Here is an 18846-nt window from a genome sequence, read left to right as displayed (position 1 = left end):
AAGAGATTTATAAAACTTAAATAAATGTTAATGTTAAACTGGTAATAAATACATTAAAAAAACCAAGTCCCACTCACCCTCCAAAAATGCAATCATTCACTCCAAGAGAAGCAAAATATTCAGCAGGAAAAGCAAAGTAATCACGATACACTACCCGGCTCAGCTGTGAGGAGTTTTTACATACTGCTTATAATAACTCTGGAAAAAAATCCAACTTACACTGTGATATAACTGAGGCGAAGCAGTGAGAGAGTGTGGAGAGAACTGTCTTCATCTTTCATGATTTCAGTTTAACAGAGAAGGCCTAAATCCAAAAAATCAACTGGTAGCAATTCTAAGCATGCTACCTAGATCCTAGATATAGAGGTAAATGGACCATCCCTGCAGAAACCTTGCTAAGCAGGAAATAGGGAGAAAAATGATTGCTTTTCATTGTAAGATTCACAGAGATTTTTTACTCTTTAGAGCAGTGGTCCCCAACCTTTCTGGCACCACGGGCCAATTCTGTGGAAGGATGTCAGTGGGGGACCCATGGGATGGTTTTAGGATGATTCTCATAAGAAGCTGGCAACTGAGACCCTCCTGTGCATGCGGTTCACAGTGGGGTTTGTGCTCCTTTGAGAATCTACGACCACTGCTGATGTGACAGGAGGTGAAGCTCAGGCGTTATGTGAGCGATGGAGAACAGCTATAAATACAGATGAAGCTTAGCTCTCTAGCCTGCCATTCACCTCCTGCTGTGCAGCCGGGTTCCTAACAGGCTATGGACCAATATCAGTCTGTGGACTGGGGACCCCCACTTTAAAGTATACTTTATAATTTTGATATAAATATCCAAGTATAAAGAATTAAGGATATAAGTGGACTGTTGCCTACTCTTTGAAGAAGGTTTAGAGTGGGGAAAAAAAAATGAACAGCTAGAGGAAAACAAATTTGATAAGTAGTTTTACATTTGAATAATTTACTGGAAATATCCGTAACAGACGAAGGAGATGGTATTCCATAGGAAAATAATAGATCAATGTCATTGGAAAGGAAAGAGGGCTGGTGGGCACTTAGGAGGGACTAGCGTTAGATAAAAGGCTATTCACTGAGACTGAGAAAAAGAAAAGGAAAGACTGCACTCAGCCAAGGTGCCCAGTGGAGCGTGCAGGGAGCACTTACTTTAATGATGTTGTCAGGAGCTCTGTTCATGTTGAGGTTCTTGATTCTCACTGTCAGCTGGTGGGCAGTCTTGCAAGTGAGAAGGTACTTGCTGATCAGAGGCTTGGGAAACTCCGTCCCTTCAAAGTGCTTCAGTCCTAAAGCCAACAAACTGAGAAGGGGGTGGGGACACTCAATCTCGCTTGACAGTCCATCCTGCTGAAAAGCCTCCCAGACAAACTCCACACCCTACAATCTACTTCTACATCTAAGTCTTGTACACATTAATGGAAACTTAACATAAAATTTCAGATAATTACTGAGTACTAAGAAGGACTATGAGAATAAGACTCAATAAGGAGTTCCCATCAAGTGAGAAGAGGGAAAACCAAGCATAAATCACTAATAAATGTCACAACATGACGTGCTTTACAGTAACAATACAAACAAAGTTTGAGGGAAGGAGGACGGCCCTAATAAAACAAATATGAATATTGGGCACCATGTTAGACATATTAAATCCACACCAACACTATCTCACAACATAACATACTCAATTACAGTTACCTGTATACATATTTGCTGACGGCAGTGGGGAAACACACATCAAGAGCCAGGAAAGTGTTTATAACTGTTATCGAATAACCTCACTCTTGAGAATTTACCCAAAGTGATAAAAACTCAAAAAGTTTCAAAAGCCCTGTGCACAAAGATCCTTGGTGAAGCCTCATTTAGAACAGCTAAACAAGAGAGGGAGGGAAAAGTGGCAAACAAAAGGACTATGATAGGGCCATTAATACTGCCTGAAAGGACAATACACAGAGACAAAAAAGAAAAGACAATGCTACAGCATGGAATGCAGAATAAAAGGCCATGAATATATTAAGTTAAAAAAAGCGAAACAAAATTATACTTAAATTGCCAATAGTTACATAAGAAATACAGACAGAAAAATTATTGTGTAAGGGTTGTCAGGATAATGGATAAAAATGTTTTCCTTGAAAATTATCCACTAACAGGATTATGAGGTTAGTTTTTACTATAAAAGACAAAAAACAACTTAAAATGTTTCCAAAACGTGTATGTCATCCCCTAAAAAGAGCTGTATTTGGCACTGCAGGAACACGCACATACTATAGGCCTATGTCCATCTACACTGCTTTCCTTTGTGTCCGTTCCTTACTATACAGGTCTTCTCAGTGTATTTTGTACTTTTATCCCCACCCAGTAAATACTTACTTGTCTTCTGCTTTGGTGAAGAAAATCTTATCCTGGGGATTCTTGGCCTTCAGAGAACACACTGGAAGTAACTCTGGATACATGAAAACCTTGCTAGTGGCTAGGATCCAAGCCACTTGCTTTGGCAAACAGGGCAATTTACAGGCTATGAGAAAAAAATGCATAATAAATGAAACTCCAGAACAAAAGAGGGCTTCACAAAAGCTTCCGAATGCATCTTGGCATTTAAAGAGAGCCAACCCTACCTAACGTGATGCCCTTCCATACACACATCCACCTCCCAAAAGTCTCCACAATCATTCTCAGCCTAACATGTACCTAAAAGATAAAGTTAAAAATTGATTGTCTTTTTGTTTCCTATGTGGAACACTTAACACACTAAGTAACAAAAACACTTATAAAGTACCAAGTAATACCTGGCAGATAGTGTGTGCTCAAAAAATTTTTACCTCCTTCCCCCTTTAAATCCCTGAAGGAAAAGTGACCTTCAACAATGCATTCTTCCAGGATAAGATTCCAACTTCTTTAATCTCCCTCACAAATCTGGTATTCCAAATTTTTATCTGATTCTTACTTAACTTTCATTAAATTCTCCCAGATTCCTCATGAAGTTGGGAACAAAAAAAACCATAAAGAGGATGAGACTATTCAGTCTCACTCATTTCTATCTTGCTGTCTAAGCCTCTGAATTCCAGGCATTTCTGTCTTTCCAGAGATAAATACCTCTAGAGCCATATTTCTGCTTGCAGAAATGTTATTTTTATATCCCCAGAAGAAAAACACAAGACACTACACATGTAACTTATAACTGTGTATGCACACTCAGTTGCATCCAACTCTTTGCAATCCTATCACTGTAGCCCGCTAGGCTCCTCTCATCAAAGGATTCTCCAACGCAAGAATACTGGAATGGGTTGCCATTTTCCACTCCAGGAGATCTTCTCGACCCAGGAACTGAACCTGCACCTCCACTGGCAGGCTGATTCTTTACCACAGACCCACCTTCAAAGCCCAAGTTATAACTGTAGTCTGGTGTTGAAGTTTTCATTACCAACACATAACTAAAAAAGTAGTCTGTGTCTATCACAAAATGCCCTTAAATTCAACTATATTCTATTGAATTGTAAGAGTCTGGGATTTAAAATCAAATCTAAAGACAAATCCAAACCCAGACCAAACCACAACTTATTTGCTAAACTAGGAACAAATGAGAAACAAATATTTCATTTAACGGAATGGCAAATATTTACTTAAAAATACTAAACCAATGAATGGTAGAAATCAAACCTGGAAATTTCTTTAAAATACTGAACAGGCAAATGTACAACATTTTTACTTTGTTCCTAACTCCCAAGTCAACATAATTGGAAATACTACTATAATTATGGGAAATAAGATGATCTTAATGAAGAAGGGAGTAAAAACCTAATAAACACAACCTGACTTTACCACTTGACTTCCATCTTTATCTTGATACCAGTCTGTCTTGACCTGACTCCTAATACTTACCCTCGTATCTATTTAAGTCCAATTACTAGCAATGAGTGCCACATCTCTACCTCCCACATCCCTGTCCTGGTCACTGACTCCAACCTCTACTTAAACCCAAGTATTATTACCTAGTTCTAGAATTTAGGTAATGAACACAAAGGAAGAATAAGAGAGAGAAGGAAGAAACTACAAATGCCCTGTCTCCTCCAACCCTAGGAAATTATCCCCAGGAAATGACCTGTGGGGTAAGACGAACACCTCGCACTGCAAATAAAAAAGCAGACCCCTCTGTCCCTACCAGTCTTCTTGGCAGTTTTACGAGGACTCCAGTCAACGCTGACATGTGTGCTGAAGTCTTCAATGAGCTTCATGGCTCCCATCAGGTTACAGGGTTGGAACAGGGTCTGAAACTTGGGGTTGAACTGATGATGGAGGGCGATGGAGCTTTGAGCAAAGGTTCCCAGTTCTTTCTGGGAATACAGGACACAAAGGACATCTAAGTTCCAGACAATTAATACCAGTAGCCCTTAGCCTCTGAGAGAAAAACTGTCCTTCCTACAATAGGATAAAAACAGATAAAAATCATCAAAAGGACTTTCCTAATTAACGTTTTTCCATTAAGACTGCTCTTCTGCTGAGTCCTCAGATGTTTAGGCATCTGTGATACATTAATTTGTTCCTGTTTTATTCTCAGTCTCAGGGTTCCTCAGCCTTTTGGATGTATATTCTAGCTCCCCAGCTGGAATTAAAATCCTCAAGAGTGAGCGCCATTACTTAAAAAAAAAAATAATAATAATAATAGTTCGTTTGTTTCTCTGAATAACACCTAGAACAAACTATTTCTCATAATTCCCTGAACACAATAAGAGGGAAACATAATCTGCTGATGATCCAAGGATGTTCTAACAATGAAGGACCTCAGATTCCAGAGAGAATTACCCAAGAGGCAAAGAATATCGCTATTATTGCCCCAAAGTTCAGATTTTAAAATGTGAATTTTCCTTGGTCATTCCCTGTTGCTCACCGGATCTTATTTAGCTCCCCAATAAGGGAATGAACCTGGGCCCCAATAGTGAAAGCAATGAATCCTACACCACTGGACTGCCAAGGAATTCCTAAAAATTTGAAATTAAAAGCCCTTCCTCCAAAATATTCCAAAATGCCATAAGCAAAATTAATTTTATACATAAAACAATGATATCAAGCTTAATAAATAATGAATTCAATAAAAAGAAGAGAAGTACAAAAGCCTAAGATGGGAGGATCTACAGGTGAGGAAAAGAGGACCCAATAAAAAGGTCTAAGAGAAACAGTCAGAGACAACTGAATACACTCTCTGTCCTTTCCTGGGAAGCAGTAACTTATGTTTTCACAACAAACACAGGAAATCATACGAGTATCTACCAATACAAACAGGAGAGAAGAATAAATGTAGCTTATGTTGAGTCAACATCTGTGAGAAATGACTTCCTAACTAACTGCATACACAATTCTTTAGATTAGGGATATTTGAAACCTTACAAGAAATATCCTGGTGGTACTGGCCTCCGAACTGAGACTGGGGTTGGAACTGGTGAGAAGGTGAATTTGCGTCAAGAGCTGAACATGCTGAGGAGGGAAAGAAAATAATACAGTGTGACATGTTATGATACTGTCATCTCAGAAACCCAGAAGACCTTACCAAGATGTTAGTGACTTTATCCTACATGTTTTACTCTGCAGAGAGACTATGAGAACAACAGAGTATCTTGGTATGAATATTTTTTCTCAGATGTGTTCCACCTGAAAAAACTGACAAAACCAGGGGAAATTTAACTTCAAACCAGAGGGACTAAGATTATAAAAGAAAAAAAGAAAAAAAAAAGAACTACTCTGGCAGTTAAGCTGTGAAATTCAGAAAGGATTACTAAAGATTCTTTGAAATCTATCATTCTGAAAACTATCAGAGTCCTGATATGCATTCTGACCTGAGCCATAAAGACATGAACATGGTGGCCTTTCAAGGTCCTGACTGATGTGAAGATGCTGTGGTCCTGTGGTTTCAATGGTTACCAAGACACCTATTTCTGACTTTCACAAGCTGCTAATTTTTGGCTTCATCTCAAAAGATGAAGATGATCCAATATTAACATTACCAAGAAGAGTCTTACCTGCTGCATCTGCTGCTGAAGCCTCTTCCTCTGTGCTGGGTCTAGAATCAGAGTCTGATGAACCTTCTCCCTCTGGGGTTTATTAACCCTCTCTACTTCCTGCTGCTGTTTGGCTGAAGATTTTTTCATCTTCAGCTGTTCAAGTAGCTCCTTCACGGTGCGATGTTGCTCATTTAGTAAGTTGGCCAGTGGTTCCTCAAACCTATCCCCCAGAGGGAGATGACTGGATTTGAATATTTTCACGGATCCAAAACACATCCAGTTCCTTCCTACCATGGGCTAAGCCAGTCTGAGCAACTTCCATCTACTGCTAATCCTCAAGTCTCACTTTAGCCAAGAGGCAAACTCCTAGCCTACCCAAATCTTCTCCCATAGTTGTTAGCACAGATTCAAATAAGATGGTTCTGAATCATCTCCCACCTATTCTTCTACAATCAGTATGCTAAGTAATATACTAATGAAGGTGAAATTAAACTAAAATCTAAACATAGGGTAATGTCTGGATAACAAAGCAGCCAAGGAGCTAATGGGAATCCACGATTTTTGCATCCCACTGACAGTTACATTAATCTGGGACTTATTCTTAATGGTGATACAGAATCTTCCCAAAGCACATCTGTTCTCTAAGCTAGCTGCTACTCCCAAACTGGACCCCAGGTCCAGTTTCTCCTGTTCTCCAGCTCCTATCCATTCAGGCTGCCCTGACTTCCTTTCTTAAAAACTGAAAGACTTTCTTGCATGGAGTAGAAAAGGCATAAACTAAAACATATAGTGCCTACATGCATGCTAAAACTGAAAGACTTTCTTGCATGGAGTAGAAAAGGCATAAACTAAAACATATGGTGCCTACATGCATGTTAAGTCACTTCAGTCCTGTTTGACTCTTTGCGACCCTATAGATTGTAGCCCACAAGGCTCCTCTATCCATGGGATTTCTCAGGCAAGGATACTGGAGTGGGTTGCCATTTCCTAACTCCAGGGGCTCTTCCTGAAACAAGGATTGAACCCACGTTTCTTAAGTCTCCTGCATTGGCTGGCGGGTTCTCTACCACTAGTGCCACCTGGGAAGCCCTAAAGCACACGGCAGCTTAGATGAATAGTGAGAAGGTGGTTCAAGCATTACCCTACCAAGCATTAGCCCTCTAACTAAATTCCTCCTCCAGGCTTTCAATTGCTACCCTCCCACCCCCACTTCCTGAGAGAGAGAGAGACTCTGCTGGGGGCAAGTAAGAATCCAAACGCCAGTTCAGAGGAGAGACAGAATAAGACACTCAGGCTGCTACTCTATGAAACCAGGATGCAACCTGCTCAAGCAGCTGTGACCAGCAGGCTATCGTAATTCAAAAAAATCCTCCAGATTGTAGCAATAGCTAAATGATAATATATGTTTTTCAATAGCCTCTGAGGATAAAAATTATGTTTCCTTTTACAGTATTTACTGCAAATATGGGCAGGCACAGGGTGAAAATCTAAAGAATGAGATTGTCCTCTGTACAGTTTTACTGAGAATGGATAACTCTGGATTATCTGCATAACTAGCAGAGGAACAGAAGAACAGAAGCAGGAAAAAAGCTAGATAATGAAAAAGACCCTGCACCTGATTTTAGTAAGAATTACTTGGATGGACAGTTAATAAGTGAAGCACAGTTAATGCACTTTCCACGTGATATTTTATTCAGTCAAATATTAAGCTAGGTTTGCATTTCCAGCTGAAAAAAAGCAGCATGCGCCCAAGCAGAGCAACTGAATATCAGAAGGTAACTGAACTGGAATAAGAATTTTTAAGTAGGTATGTAATTCCCAAATTTTAAAAGTTCATACACAGAGGTGACTAGTGAAATGAAATATGTTTACTGATCAAATCCCATGATAAAAGGTTCTATTCTGCTACACTAGGATTTTTTTCTATGAAATGTTGAGAGAAGTGGTCAAAATACCAGTAAGATATCTTGAAAATGTTCTCCAAAAAAAAGAGGTAAATATGTAAGGTGACAGAAGTATTAATTAACTTCATTGGGGAAATCCTTCTGCAATTGATATGTATATCAAATCATCACGCTGTGCACTTTCAATGCTTTGCAACCTTAGTTGCCAATTATAACTCAACAAACCTGAGGGGGAAAAAGGAACTCTTGAGACCTCTTTTGTGGTTATATTATGGTATTTAATGTAATGGATAATGGCTGATACTTCTGACTTTTACGCATTGGTTAGTATACCTTGTCTTTTTCACTAAATCGCACGTTATCTGAAGGTCGAGCTTTCAGGTGGATCCAGAGCTCTCTAGTTAAACCACGGGACTAATTAAAGGCTATGAGTCCTAGAGTTTTGCTTTGTTCTACCCATGGCACAAACCATACCCTGACATCTAGCCAGTACCTAATGACAGTATGCTGCTACTCAGAATGGATGACAATAAAGTACAGATGAAATCTGCAAACTCATCACAAATATAGGGGGAAAAATTAAAGCATCTACCTTCTAGGTGGGACAACAGAAGGGCTAATTCATGTGAAGAGGACAGTAAATATATTTCAGACTCCAGGACATTACTGAAGGTGCTTCATGGTTTGCTCAATTAATACCCTGGAGACTAACAAAGGTTCATTGACTTTTACTAGGTGCTAACAGCAAACAGAAGAACAAAAAGGACATAGTGGATATTAAATTTGGGGGTAGCTTCTGTGGCTGGCCACGCAGAGTCCTACACACCTCTCCGGCACCACTCACCTGGAGAAGTTGCTGTGGATGCCAGCTACTGCTTTTTCTCCCTTCCCAAACAGATACAGCTTGGTCTGGAGCTGCACTGCCCCACAAGGAGGAGAATTATTCACTTCACACCCAACACCCCCATGCGGCTCAGCATCCTTATATCAGTAACAGCAGGTAGTCAGGGATGGGAAATTATTAACCAAAACGTCTCAAAACTCCCTCTCAGACATACACTTTTCCTCTACTCCAGGTCTCAAGGTCTTTGGTTAGCCTACCGTAAGGCTTGAGGGGTGTTAAAGTTAGGCCGAGGCTCAGCCACACGTTCCTCCTCTTCTGGGCCGTCATCTTCCATGTTGGAGAATCCCATCTCGTCTTGAAACTGAGGGCAAAGGAAAAGGATTTTCCTGGGGAATGGGCATGTAAAAGTCACTTCAGCGGTGACAGGGGAAAATGAAGACTACTTTACAGGACACAGAAAGAGCTTGCATTGGAATCTCTCTCACTTCTGGGCTCACACAGTTTTGCACATGGAATAATCTTTATGCCAGAAAAAAAGTTTCTCAGTCTATCACCTTGTAGTGGTAAAGACATACCACAGACAACTCAAAATGATCAGATTATCTTTCAAGAGAGAAATGTACAAGAAAGGGAATTATCTGTGCTCAGAATAATCTAAAATTAGTTTGAAATCTTTAAGGATGTACCATGTGATAGTTGAAGAGGCTATCTAAAAGCTTAAGAAAAACTTTACTTAGATATAGATAAACAAAGTTTATTAGTTACCAAAATCTCCTGTCATTACATTCTCTCCTGGGTGAACTAAAAGGAGAATGGGTTGGTCAGACCACTGTTCAGGAGAGAGGGGCCCTGAGACCAAAGGACAGAGCTTGCTTTAGAATCCAAAGTTCTTTAGTATAGAATCCAGAGCTTTAGTATCCGGAGCTCTCATTCAAAGATCATTACTCACAGTTTCAAACAGCTCTTCCATCAGTTCATTCACTTCCTTTTCTGCAAAAAAGCCAAACAGTATGTTGTTGCCACATGTTTATTTCATTTTGCAATACAGGGAATGTCAAGAAAACAAAGAAAGCTTTTTTCAGCAAGGCTTTTGACAAAAATCATCATATGTATTAATATCCATCATTCACTCATTCATTTAAAAACATTTATTGAACAACTATAGGCCTTAATCTCTGTTCTAGATGCTCAGATACATGACAGAAACTTACTCTCATGAAGCTTAAATTCTAGTGAGAAAACAAACAAAAATGTAAGCTAGATGATTTTATACATAGTCTGTTGGTCTATCCTACTGAACGGAATCAAGAGAGAAGTCTCCAGTACTGTGTCAAAGGACTCTATCTTTGGGCCTGAACTATTCAGCAATCCCATCCACAACCTAAAACACACTTATCAAATCTACAAATAATATAAAGCTAAGAGGGATCACCAGACCAACAGACGACAGATTCAGAGTTCTAATTTTCTCAAATTAATTGGATGAAATATAATAGGGACAAATTTAAAGTCTTACATTTAGGATTTTGAAAAATCAGTTTCTTAAGTGCACACAAAGATCAATATGACACAATGGCTCCAAAACAGTGCTTGTGACCAAGAAGGCAAGCATATCACTGAATCACAGCAGAGTGGGATCATCACTGTAAAAGCCCTTCTCAAGAGCACATTAAAAAAATAAAATCTAACTGTTGGAGAGGATGTGCAGCAACTGGAACACTAGAAACAATGTACAAGGAAAGACACTTTGAAAAAAGGTCTGGCAATTTCACAGAAAACTAAGTATAGACCTACTTTATGACCAATGATTCCTCCCCTAGAGAGCTGACCCAAAAGATATGAAACATTTGTCCACAAAGCTTTTAAAGAAAGCTCAGAGCTATCTTTATTCAAGATAGTTAGAAATTAGAAAGAACCTAGGAGTCCATCAACACCTGGGGATTGATGACAAATAAACAAATTGGTATATTTATACATTGGAATCCTACTCAGAGATAAAAAGGAAGGAAATTAAGTAATACAAGCAATGTTCATGAATCTCAGAAACATCATGCTAAGTGAAAGATGCTTTACATAACAGAACACATACTATGATTCCATTTACATGAAGTTTTAAAAGAGGCAAGTCTAATCTATGATACAAGAAAATAGAAGTGATTTCACCAGGGAGGATGATGTGGGGACTGATCTGGAGGGACAAGTAGGTGTTTTTTGGGGTAATGAATCTCTATCTTCTTAGGGGTTGAGTACACCCCCTAACAAAGAGGCACGATAAACCTCACTGAATGGTACACTAAAGATTTCTATACTACAGTATGTATACATTTACCTAAAATCTGTAAACAATACTGAGTTCTAATTAATGACATGCATGCTGAAATGTTTAGATATCCACAACTCACTAGGAAATGCTTAAAAAAAAAGGATTAAAAGATGGATAGAGAAACAGATGGAGAGCTGCATAATTAAGTTAATATATGAAAACTTAACTGCAGAAGCTAGTCGGTAGGTATATGGGTGCGTGTGTGTGTGCTAAGTCGCTTCAGTTGTGTCCAACTCTTTGCAACCCTATGGACTGTAGCCCATCAGGATCCTCCATCCATCGGATTCTCCAGGCAAGAATACTATAGTGGGTTGCCATGCCCTCTTCCAGGGGATCTTCCCAACCCAGGGACTGAACCCTATCTCCTGCAACTCCTGTACTGCAGACAGATTCTTTACTGCTGAGCCACTGGGGAAGCCCGGGTATATGGGTGTCCACATGTTTGAAAAGTTTCATAAAAAACCAGAGGGATGAGATGGGGAGGGAGGCGGGAGGGGGAATCGGGATGGGGAACACATGTAAATCCATGGCTGATTCATGTCAATGTATGGCAAAAACCACTAAAATACTGTAAAGTAATTAGCCTCCAACTAAGGAAAATAAATGAAAAAATAAATTAATTAAATTAAATTAAAAAAAAAAACAAAAACATGTACTGTGGGAGAAATTTTGTTAAAAATAAAGGCTAATATCCAGAGGAAGGCAATTTGGGTGTTGAAGTGTGAAAAGTCTGGCACTTAAGAGAACTGAAGAAACTTGGTATGTTTAGCATAGTAAAGCAAAAATGTAGGAAAAGAAACACAGTATACTATGTACACTTGGTAGTAAGTTACATTTTTTAGGAACAAAGGAAAAACAGAGAAATATAAAAGATTCAGGTTTAGTAAGGAAAATGTTAATTAAGGAGGTGTTCAAGAGCAGGACACAGCATCTGCAGAATTGATGAACTCCCTGTCACCAGAGGTTCCTGAACAGATTGAAAGGTCACATCAGAGACGCTATGAATAAATGCTTACGTGGGAGGAAAATATACATAATCACAGAAGCATTCCAGACTCTGTGATTCTAAGCTTGTTTTTAAATTTTTATCATCCACCTAAGTCCTCTTAAAAGGACTGTAATTAAACATGATAACGTAAGACAACAAAGGGTAGAAACAAAATTAAAATTCTATCCCAGTTTTTACTTACAATCACAGAACGCTATGACTAGAAAGGAGGACCCTCCATTCAGGCATCCCAGAAAAGTCTCCTCTTCAGCAAATATTGTCAGCACCATGAAAAACATTTACTCAAAGGCAATAAATAATACAAAATTCATGAGAAACTCACAGTCTAGCGGAGAAGACAAGATATAAATAAGCAATTATGAGACAGATGAGCATTTAAAAAGGACATATAAAATCATATGGAATCCAAAGCAAGAAAGTCAATCCTCAATGAGGAGGATCTCACTGAGAAATTACAACTGACTTTTAAACAACATGGAACTGAACTACATGGGTCCACTAATATGCAGAGTTTTTTCAATAAATTTATTGGAAAAATGGAAGGGGGTGTGCAACAATTCGAAAACACTCTCAGACAAACCACAGTCTAGAATACAAAACATTTAAGAGAAAGTTAGGTATGTCATGAACGCATAAACAACATGTAGATACTAGTCTACTTTATCATTAACTATCATTAAAATATACACAAATCGACTCTAAAAGTTAAAATTTATCAAAACTTATGCAAACACAGACCACACAAAGTGCCACTCAGAGAAATACAAACATAAAGATTCAGTATGAAATCATAACTGCATAAAATTAACTGTGGCATACACTGTACTTCTGCAATAATTTCATAGTTACCTCCTGTTGCTAGCTGAAGTGCAGAAGCACAGTCATGACATTACAAGAAAACGCTAACTTGCCTGATATGTACCAGAGACTGTGATCTACAGCTGTGATTTCCCACCATTTCAAGATAAATGAAGCCAGTGTAAGGACCATTATAAAAAAGAAAAGGAAATTCATGAAGTCATAGCTGCAGCTATGCCAGCAGGTACAAAAACCTTGTGCTTTACAGAAAACACCTTTTTATCTCATATTGAAAAGGCAGCTTTTATGTGAGTGCACGATTACTATAAGAAAGGCATGCCTATCTAACATGATTTGAGAGAAAAATAAAGTCATTATATAACAATTCAAAGCAAAAGGAAGGTAAAGTATCTGAGGCTGGAGAATTTAATGCCAACAAAGGATGGATTGATAATTTTAGAAAGAGGTTTGGCTTAAAAACTGTCAAGGTAACAGGAGAAGCAGCCTCTGCTAATGCAGAGACAGCAGGCAAGTTCCCAGATGGCATTAAGAAAATCACTGAGAAGGAATATCTGCCTGAACAGGTTTTTAGTGCAGATGAAAATGCCCTAATCTGGAGGGGGGGGGGGTGGGGGGGCGGAAGCCACAAAGGACATTAACTAGTAAGAAAGAAAAGCAAACACCAGGATTTAAGGCAGGAAGGGAGAGACTAAGTCTACTGTTCTGTGAAAATGCAGTCAGGTTTATGACCAAGACTATCCTTCTCAATAAAGCTGCTCACCCCCAGACCCTTGAAAGAAAAAGACAGAACAGGAGTTACCAGTCTTTGGATATAAAAAAAAGAAGGCCCTTTCTCTGGATTGGTTTCATCAATGCTTTGTCCCTGAAGTCAGGAAATACCTGGTTTTTTAAGCTTCTTTTGATACTGGACAATGCCCCTGGCCACCCAGAACCCAGTGAATTCAACACTGAAGGTGTCCTAAGTGGCCAACTTGCCTCTGAACACGTATCTAATTCAGCCTTGAGATCAGCTGAAGAGAATGTAAGTCTGGAGGAAGGACTGCACTATTGAAGATGCCATCGCTATTAAAGAAAAACCCAAGAAAGCCATCAAACCTGAAACAAGAAATCCCCACTGGAGAAAACCGTGTTCAGATGTCATACATGAATCCATAGGATTTACAACAGAGCCAATTGAGAAATCATGAAAGAGATTGTGAATATAGCCCCAAAAATATGGGGGTAAAGATTCAACTTTTGGATCTTAAAGAAATTCAAGAGCTAACAGACAGCACACCAGAAGAATTAACAGAAGATGACCTGATGGAGATGAGTGCTTCCAGACCAGTGCCAGACCATGAGCAAGAAGACAGAGGAGAAGCTGTGTCAGGAAACAAACTGATTTTAGACAATCTGGCAGAAGAGTTCTGATTATTCAAGACTCCTTTTGATTTCTTTTACATGAAGCCTTCATGATAAATAGACTCTGAAACCAAAGCATGTAGTGGGGAGAGGGACTGGATCATACAGAAACATATTAGGAGAAATGAAAAGGCAAAAAGTCAGACAGAAATTATAAATGTATTTCCATGAAGTTATACTCTCGGCCACCCATTCCTCCTCCACCACCTCTTCTGCTTCTGCCACCCCTGGGAGAGCAAGACCAAACCCCCTTCTTTCTCCTCTTCCTCCTCAGCTGATTCAATGTGAAGACAAAGAAGATAAAGGCCTTTATGAAGATCCACTATGACTTAATGAATAGTAAACAGTTATCATGCCAACAGTTAATAAATTTATCTGTGGTGGATGTGTTTGCCTTTGTGTGAAAATTTAATAATTGTATGGCAAGAAGTGTATGAGATGTTTTTGTGTCATCATCATTATCATTGCCCCAGTATTAGAAAATCTTGTGCAAGACTTGTATTGAAATGGATAACCTATCCTTACATAGGCATAAAGTGAGTGATATAACATAAAATTAACTATGTGCTAGAGTTTCCCTGGTTGCTCAGACAGTAAAGAATCTGCCTGCAATGCAGGAGACCCAGGTTCAATCCCTGAGTTGGGAAGATCCCCTGGGGAAGGAAATGGCAACCCACACCATTACTCTTGCCTGGACAATCCTACAGATGGAGGAGCCTGGTGGGCTACAGTCCATGGGGTCGCAAAGAGTCAGACACGACTGAGCGTCTTCATTTCACTTCACTATAATTACGCTCTCAAAGAATTACATTATCATACAGTACGCCTCTCTCTTGTAATTAGAGAAACCCTGTATCAATCTATCACAATTATAAAAAATTTAACAGTGCTTCCAATCCTGTTCATGAATATGACTGTAATGTTGTTGTTCAGGTGCTAAGTCATAGCAAACTCTTTGCGACCCCAAGGACTGCACCACCTCAGGCTCCACTGTCCTCCACTATCTCCAAGAGATGGCTCCAATTCATGTCCACTGCTATCTAATCATCTCATTCTCTGCCGCTCCTTTCTCCTTCTGCCCTCTCAATCTTTCCCAGTATCGGGGTCTTTTCCAGTGAGTCAGCTCTTCAAAGCAGGTGGCCAAAGTACTGGCACTTCAATTTCAGAATCAGTCCTTCCAATGAATATTCAGGGTTGACTTCCTTTAGAATTGACTGGTTGGATCTCCATTCAGTCCCAATAGTTCAAAATCATCAATTCTTCGGCACATGGCCTTCTTTATGGTCCAACTCTAACATCTATACATGAAAACTGGAAACACCAGAGCTTTGACTATATGGACTTTTGTCGGCAAAGTGATGTCTCTGCTTTTTAATACTTTGTCTCCCAAGGGGCAAATGTCTTTTAATTTCATGGCTGCATTCACCATCTGCAGTGATTTTGAAGTCCAAAAAAATAAATGTTACTGCTTCCACTTTTTCCCCTTCTATTTGCCATAAAGTGATTGGGAGTGGTTGGCAGGATCTTAAGTTTTTTTTAATGACTGTAATATTATGTATTATGTAATATTATGTATAATATTATTGTATGCCATAAAAATTTTGTAACAATTCTTTCATCAGTGTATAGGCAGGGTACTGTGAAGCAATTTTATCAATTACACTACATCAAGCCATCATATTGCTGCTTCCTCATTAGCTTTAACTGTATGGACCTTTGTCGGCAAAGCAACGTCTCTGCATTTTAATATGCTGTCTAGGTTTGTCATAGCTTTCCTTTCAAGGAGCAAATATCTTTTAACTTCATAGCTGCAGTCACTGTCAGCAGTGATTTTGGAGCCCAAGAAAATAAAGTCTGTCACTGCTTCCACTTTCCCCCCTTCTGTTTGCCATAAAGTGATGGGACCTGATGCCATCATCATAATTTTTTAATGACTGTAATACTGTATGCCATAAAATTTCTGTAACAATTCATTTATCTCTAGGCAAGAGTACTGTGAAGCAATTCTATCAGTTACACTAGGCTATCATCAAGCCATCAGTGTTGTTTCTTCATTATCAATACATGAATCCTTATACCAGTAAATAAACATAAATTTCTTTTTCACATTATCTTTTCAATTTTCATATCCAGTGCTTGTGACATGTACATCTACAGTATTCTGTGTCATGTGAGATAATACTACTGACAGATAATTCATCTTGTAAACAAATTAACACAAACTTACATTTGGAGGTATGGATAAAACAGTAGTATAAAAATGTATTTTGTCTTCCTTGTGATTTTCTTAATAACATTTTCTTTTCTCTGGCTTACTTTATTGTAAGAATATAGTACATAAAACACATTACATACAAAATACATGTTAATCAATTATTTATTGCTAAGCCTCCAACAGTAGGCTACTAGTAGTTAAGTTTAGGGACAGTCAAAACTTCCAGTCAGATTTTTCACTGCACATTGGTTTAGCACCCCTAGCCCCCAAGTTCTTCAAGGTCAACTGAAGAAAGTAACAGACAAACAAAAGGGGAAGGCAAACGTATTCCAGGATGAGAACTAAACTGAAATGCAATCTCCTACTTTTCTGCTTCAAGCAAATAATGTTTCATGACCACCAGCACATGACACCGTGGACCAGTCACTCCTTCTTAACTCTTCCCTTGGTTTCTGAAACACAAGACTTTCCTGGTTTTTCTCATACCTTCCTAGACAATCCTACACAGTTTTCTCAAAATCTAAATCCTCAAGCCTTTTTTTTCTACACTTTCTTTTTGATTCTTGGTGCCTTCCTTTCAATGCTTCTTCTAACCTTAACTGTCATAAGATACCAAAATAAATAGAAGACCTTCATAAAGAAAATGGTACTCTAATCTCAAAAACAATATGAAAGATTAACTAAAGCAACAAAACAGAACATCTAAAGGACTGTGCTTACATAATTCTCTCTGCACAAAGAGCTACATTATTTAGGTAGGTAATGAACATTTTGGATACTGATAAATCTTTCTGCATAACCTTGTCAAGAGCCAACATTTTACCTTCACCATACGGTGGATATTATCCAAGTACAGGGACTGGCACACACTCAATAACAAATCAACAGTTCCTGAAACATGTTATCCATTATTGGCAAACTAGCAATGGAATAATTTCTTTAAAAAAATGATTCAAGCCAAGTTATTATTTCCTATGCCTCCAATCTTGCTCTCTTTACCCACCAAAACCAATACATTAAACTGGCATTAAATCAAAATAATATTTCTAAAATCCAAATCAGTTTCTACTGATTTCCTGCTTAAAACTTTCTGACCTTTTTTGACAGATTAAAAATCAAATCTAATGTTCTCCATAAACTGAACATTGCTTAACTTTCTCCCACAACTCAGATAACTAAATCAAACTACTTACTATTTTCAAAACACATGTATTGCTGTTTCATAATTTCATGCTCTGCAAACATTCTTCTATTTACAACATCCCTCTCTGCCCCCATTCACCAAAGCCTTCTCATTGCTCCTTCTAAACTCAGGTGAATCATTCTGTGAGTCATTCCCCAAGCCATAATGTACACAGGACACTATGCCCTCTTTTAGGCCACCAATACATAAGCTATTATTATAGCACCTATCACTCTGTACTGTAACCGTTCCTGTCTGTATCCCCCTGCTAAGCTGACATCCTACAGGCAGAGGTCATGTCTTACTCATTTTGGTACAATCACTGCCAAATACCGGGCTCAATACATGACTGTGCAAAGTTGATAGGATTCCTGAATATAGATGTTAAATGTAAAGAATTATAGAAATAAATAGGCAGAGGAAGCTTAAATGTCTTGAGTGGGCTGCTTCAACCTCAAAATTCTGCAAAGTAAACAAAGCTAGATGTGGAGAAGTCAAAAGCAGGACTCATAACACACAAAGACTCACTGGTGATTCTTACTGCCCGGTCAGTGCGGAAATCCTCTGTATCTGGTTCATCAAGGTCTTCCAGGAAATTATATTCTGGATCATCATCATCATCTGCTTCATCTAGGAAAAAAAAATTTCAGACACTTATTCAACTGTAAACTCATATCTCTAAAGAATATTTAAGATGTTCAGCACCATAGGAAATCTATTCCAATGAAGCACATTTATTCTGAAGTTTTAAATTTTTTAATTTATTTTTCGGCCACACCATGTGGCTTGCAGGATCTTAGTTGCCTGACCAGGAATTGAACCCAGGCCCTTGGCAGTGAAAGCAGAGTCCTAACCAGTGGACTGCCAGAGAACTCCCTATTCCGAAGCTTTTAAACTACTTATTCTTTTTTCCTCAGTGCCTGTGTATAGATCATTTCCCACAGCTGACTCATCTCACCTATTCTCCCCACTAAGCTAAGTTCCTTCCTTCCTCCAAACTAGACTTAAAGTTCTCAAAATGCAGCCAAAGTCAAAAAAGTGAACATATAATTTATCTCAGTAAACTCACTTAGAGTAGTGCATCTCATTAAAATAAACTTTTTTTGCAAAATTCTTTATACAAAGGCATTGACAGTAAAATTT

The 18846-nt window shown here is 38.6% G+C and overlaps 1 protein-coding gene across 9 annotated transcripts in view; it reads right to left on the bottom strand.

Moving 5' to 3' along the window:
- LOC136144509 (GON-4-like protein) overlaps positions 1 to 18846 on the bottom strand; it is a 90347-nt gene that overhangs the window by 19293 nt on the left and 52208 nt on the right. For all 9 annotated transcript variants that reach the window (XM_065902429.1, XM_065902422.1, XM_065902416.1 and 6 more), the window contains 8 exons: positions 18232 to 18333; positions 9703 to 9743; positions 9011 to 9114; positions 6024 to 6225; positions 5395 to 5481; positions 4172 to 4343; positions 2383 to 2527; positions 1165 to 1315 (listed from right to left, as the gene is read on the bottom strand). In XM_065902429.1, coding sequence (XP_065758501.1) covers positions 1165 to 1315; positions 2383 to 2527; positions 4172 to 4343; positions 5395 to 5481; positions 6024 to 6225; positions 9011 to 9114; positions 9703 to 9743; positions 18232 to 18333 — 1004 coding nt within the window. The remainder of the gene's footprint in view (positions 1 to 1164; positions 1316 to 2382; positions 2528 to 4171; positions 4344 to 5394; positions 5482 to 6023; positions 6226 to 9010; positions 9115 to 9702; positions 9744 to 18231; positions 18334 to 18846) is intronic.

Source organism: Muntiacus reevesi, chromosome 1 (genome assembly GCF_963930625.1).
Source record: "Muntiacus reevesi chromosome 1, mMunRee1.1, whole genome shotgun sequence".
NCBI classification, from domain to species: domain Eukaryota; kingdom Metazoa; phylum Chordata; class Mammalia; order Artiodactyla; family Cervidae; genus Muntiacus; species Muntiacus reevesi.
This window is presented reverse-complemented; position numbering and strand designations above follow the sequence as displayed.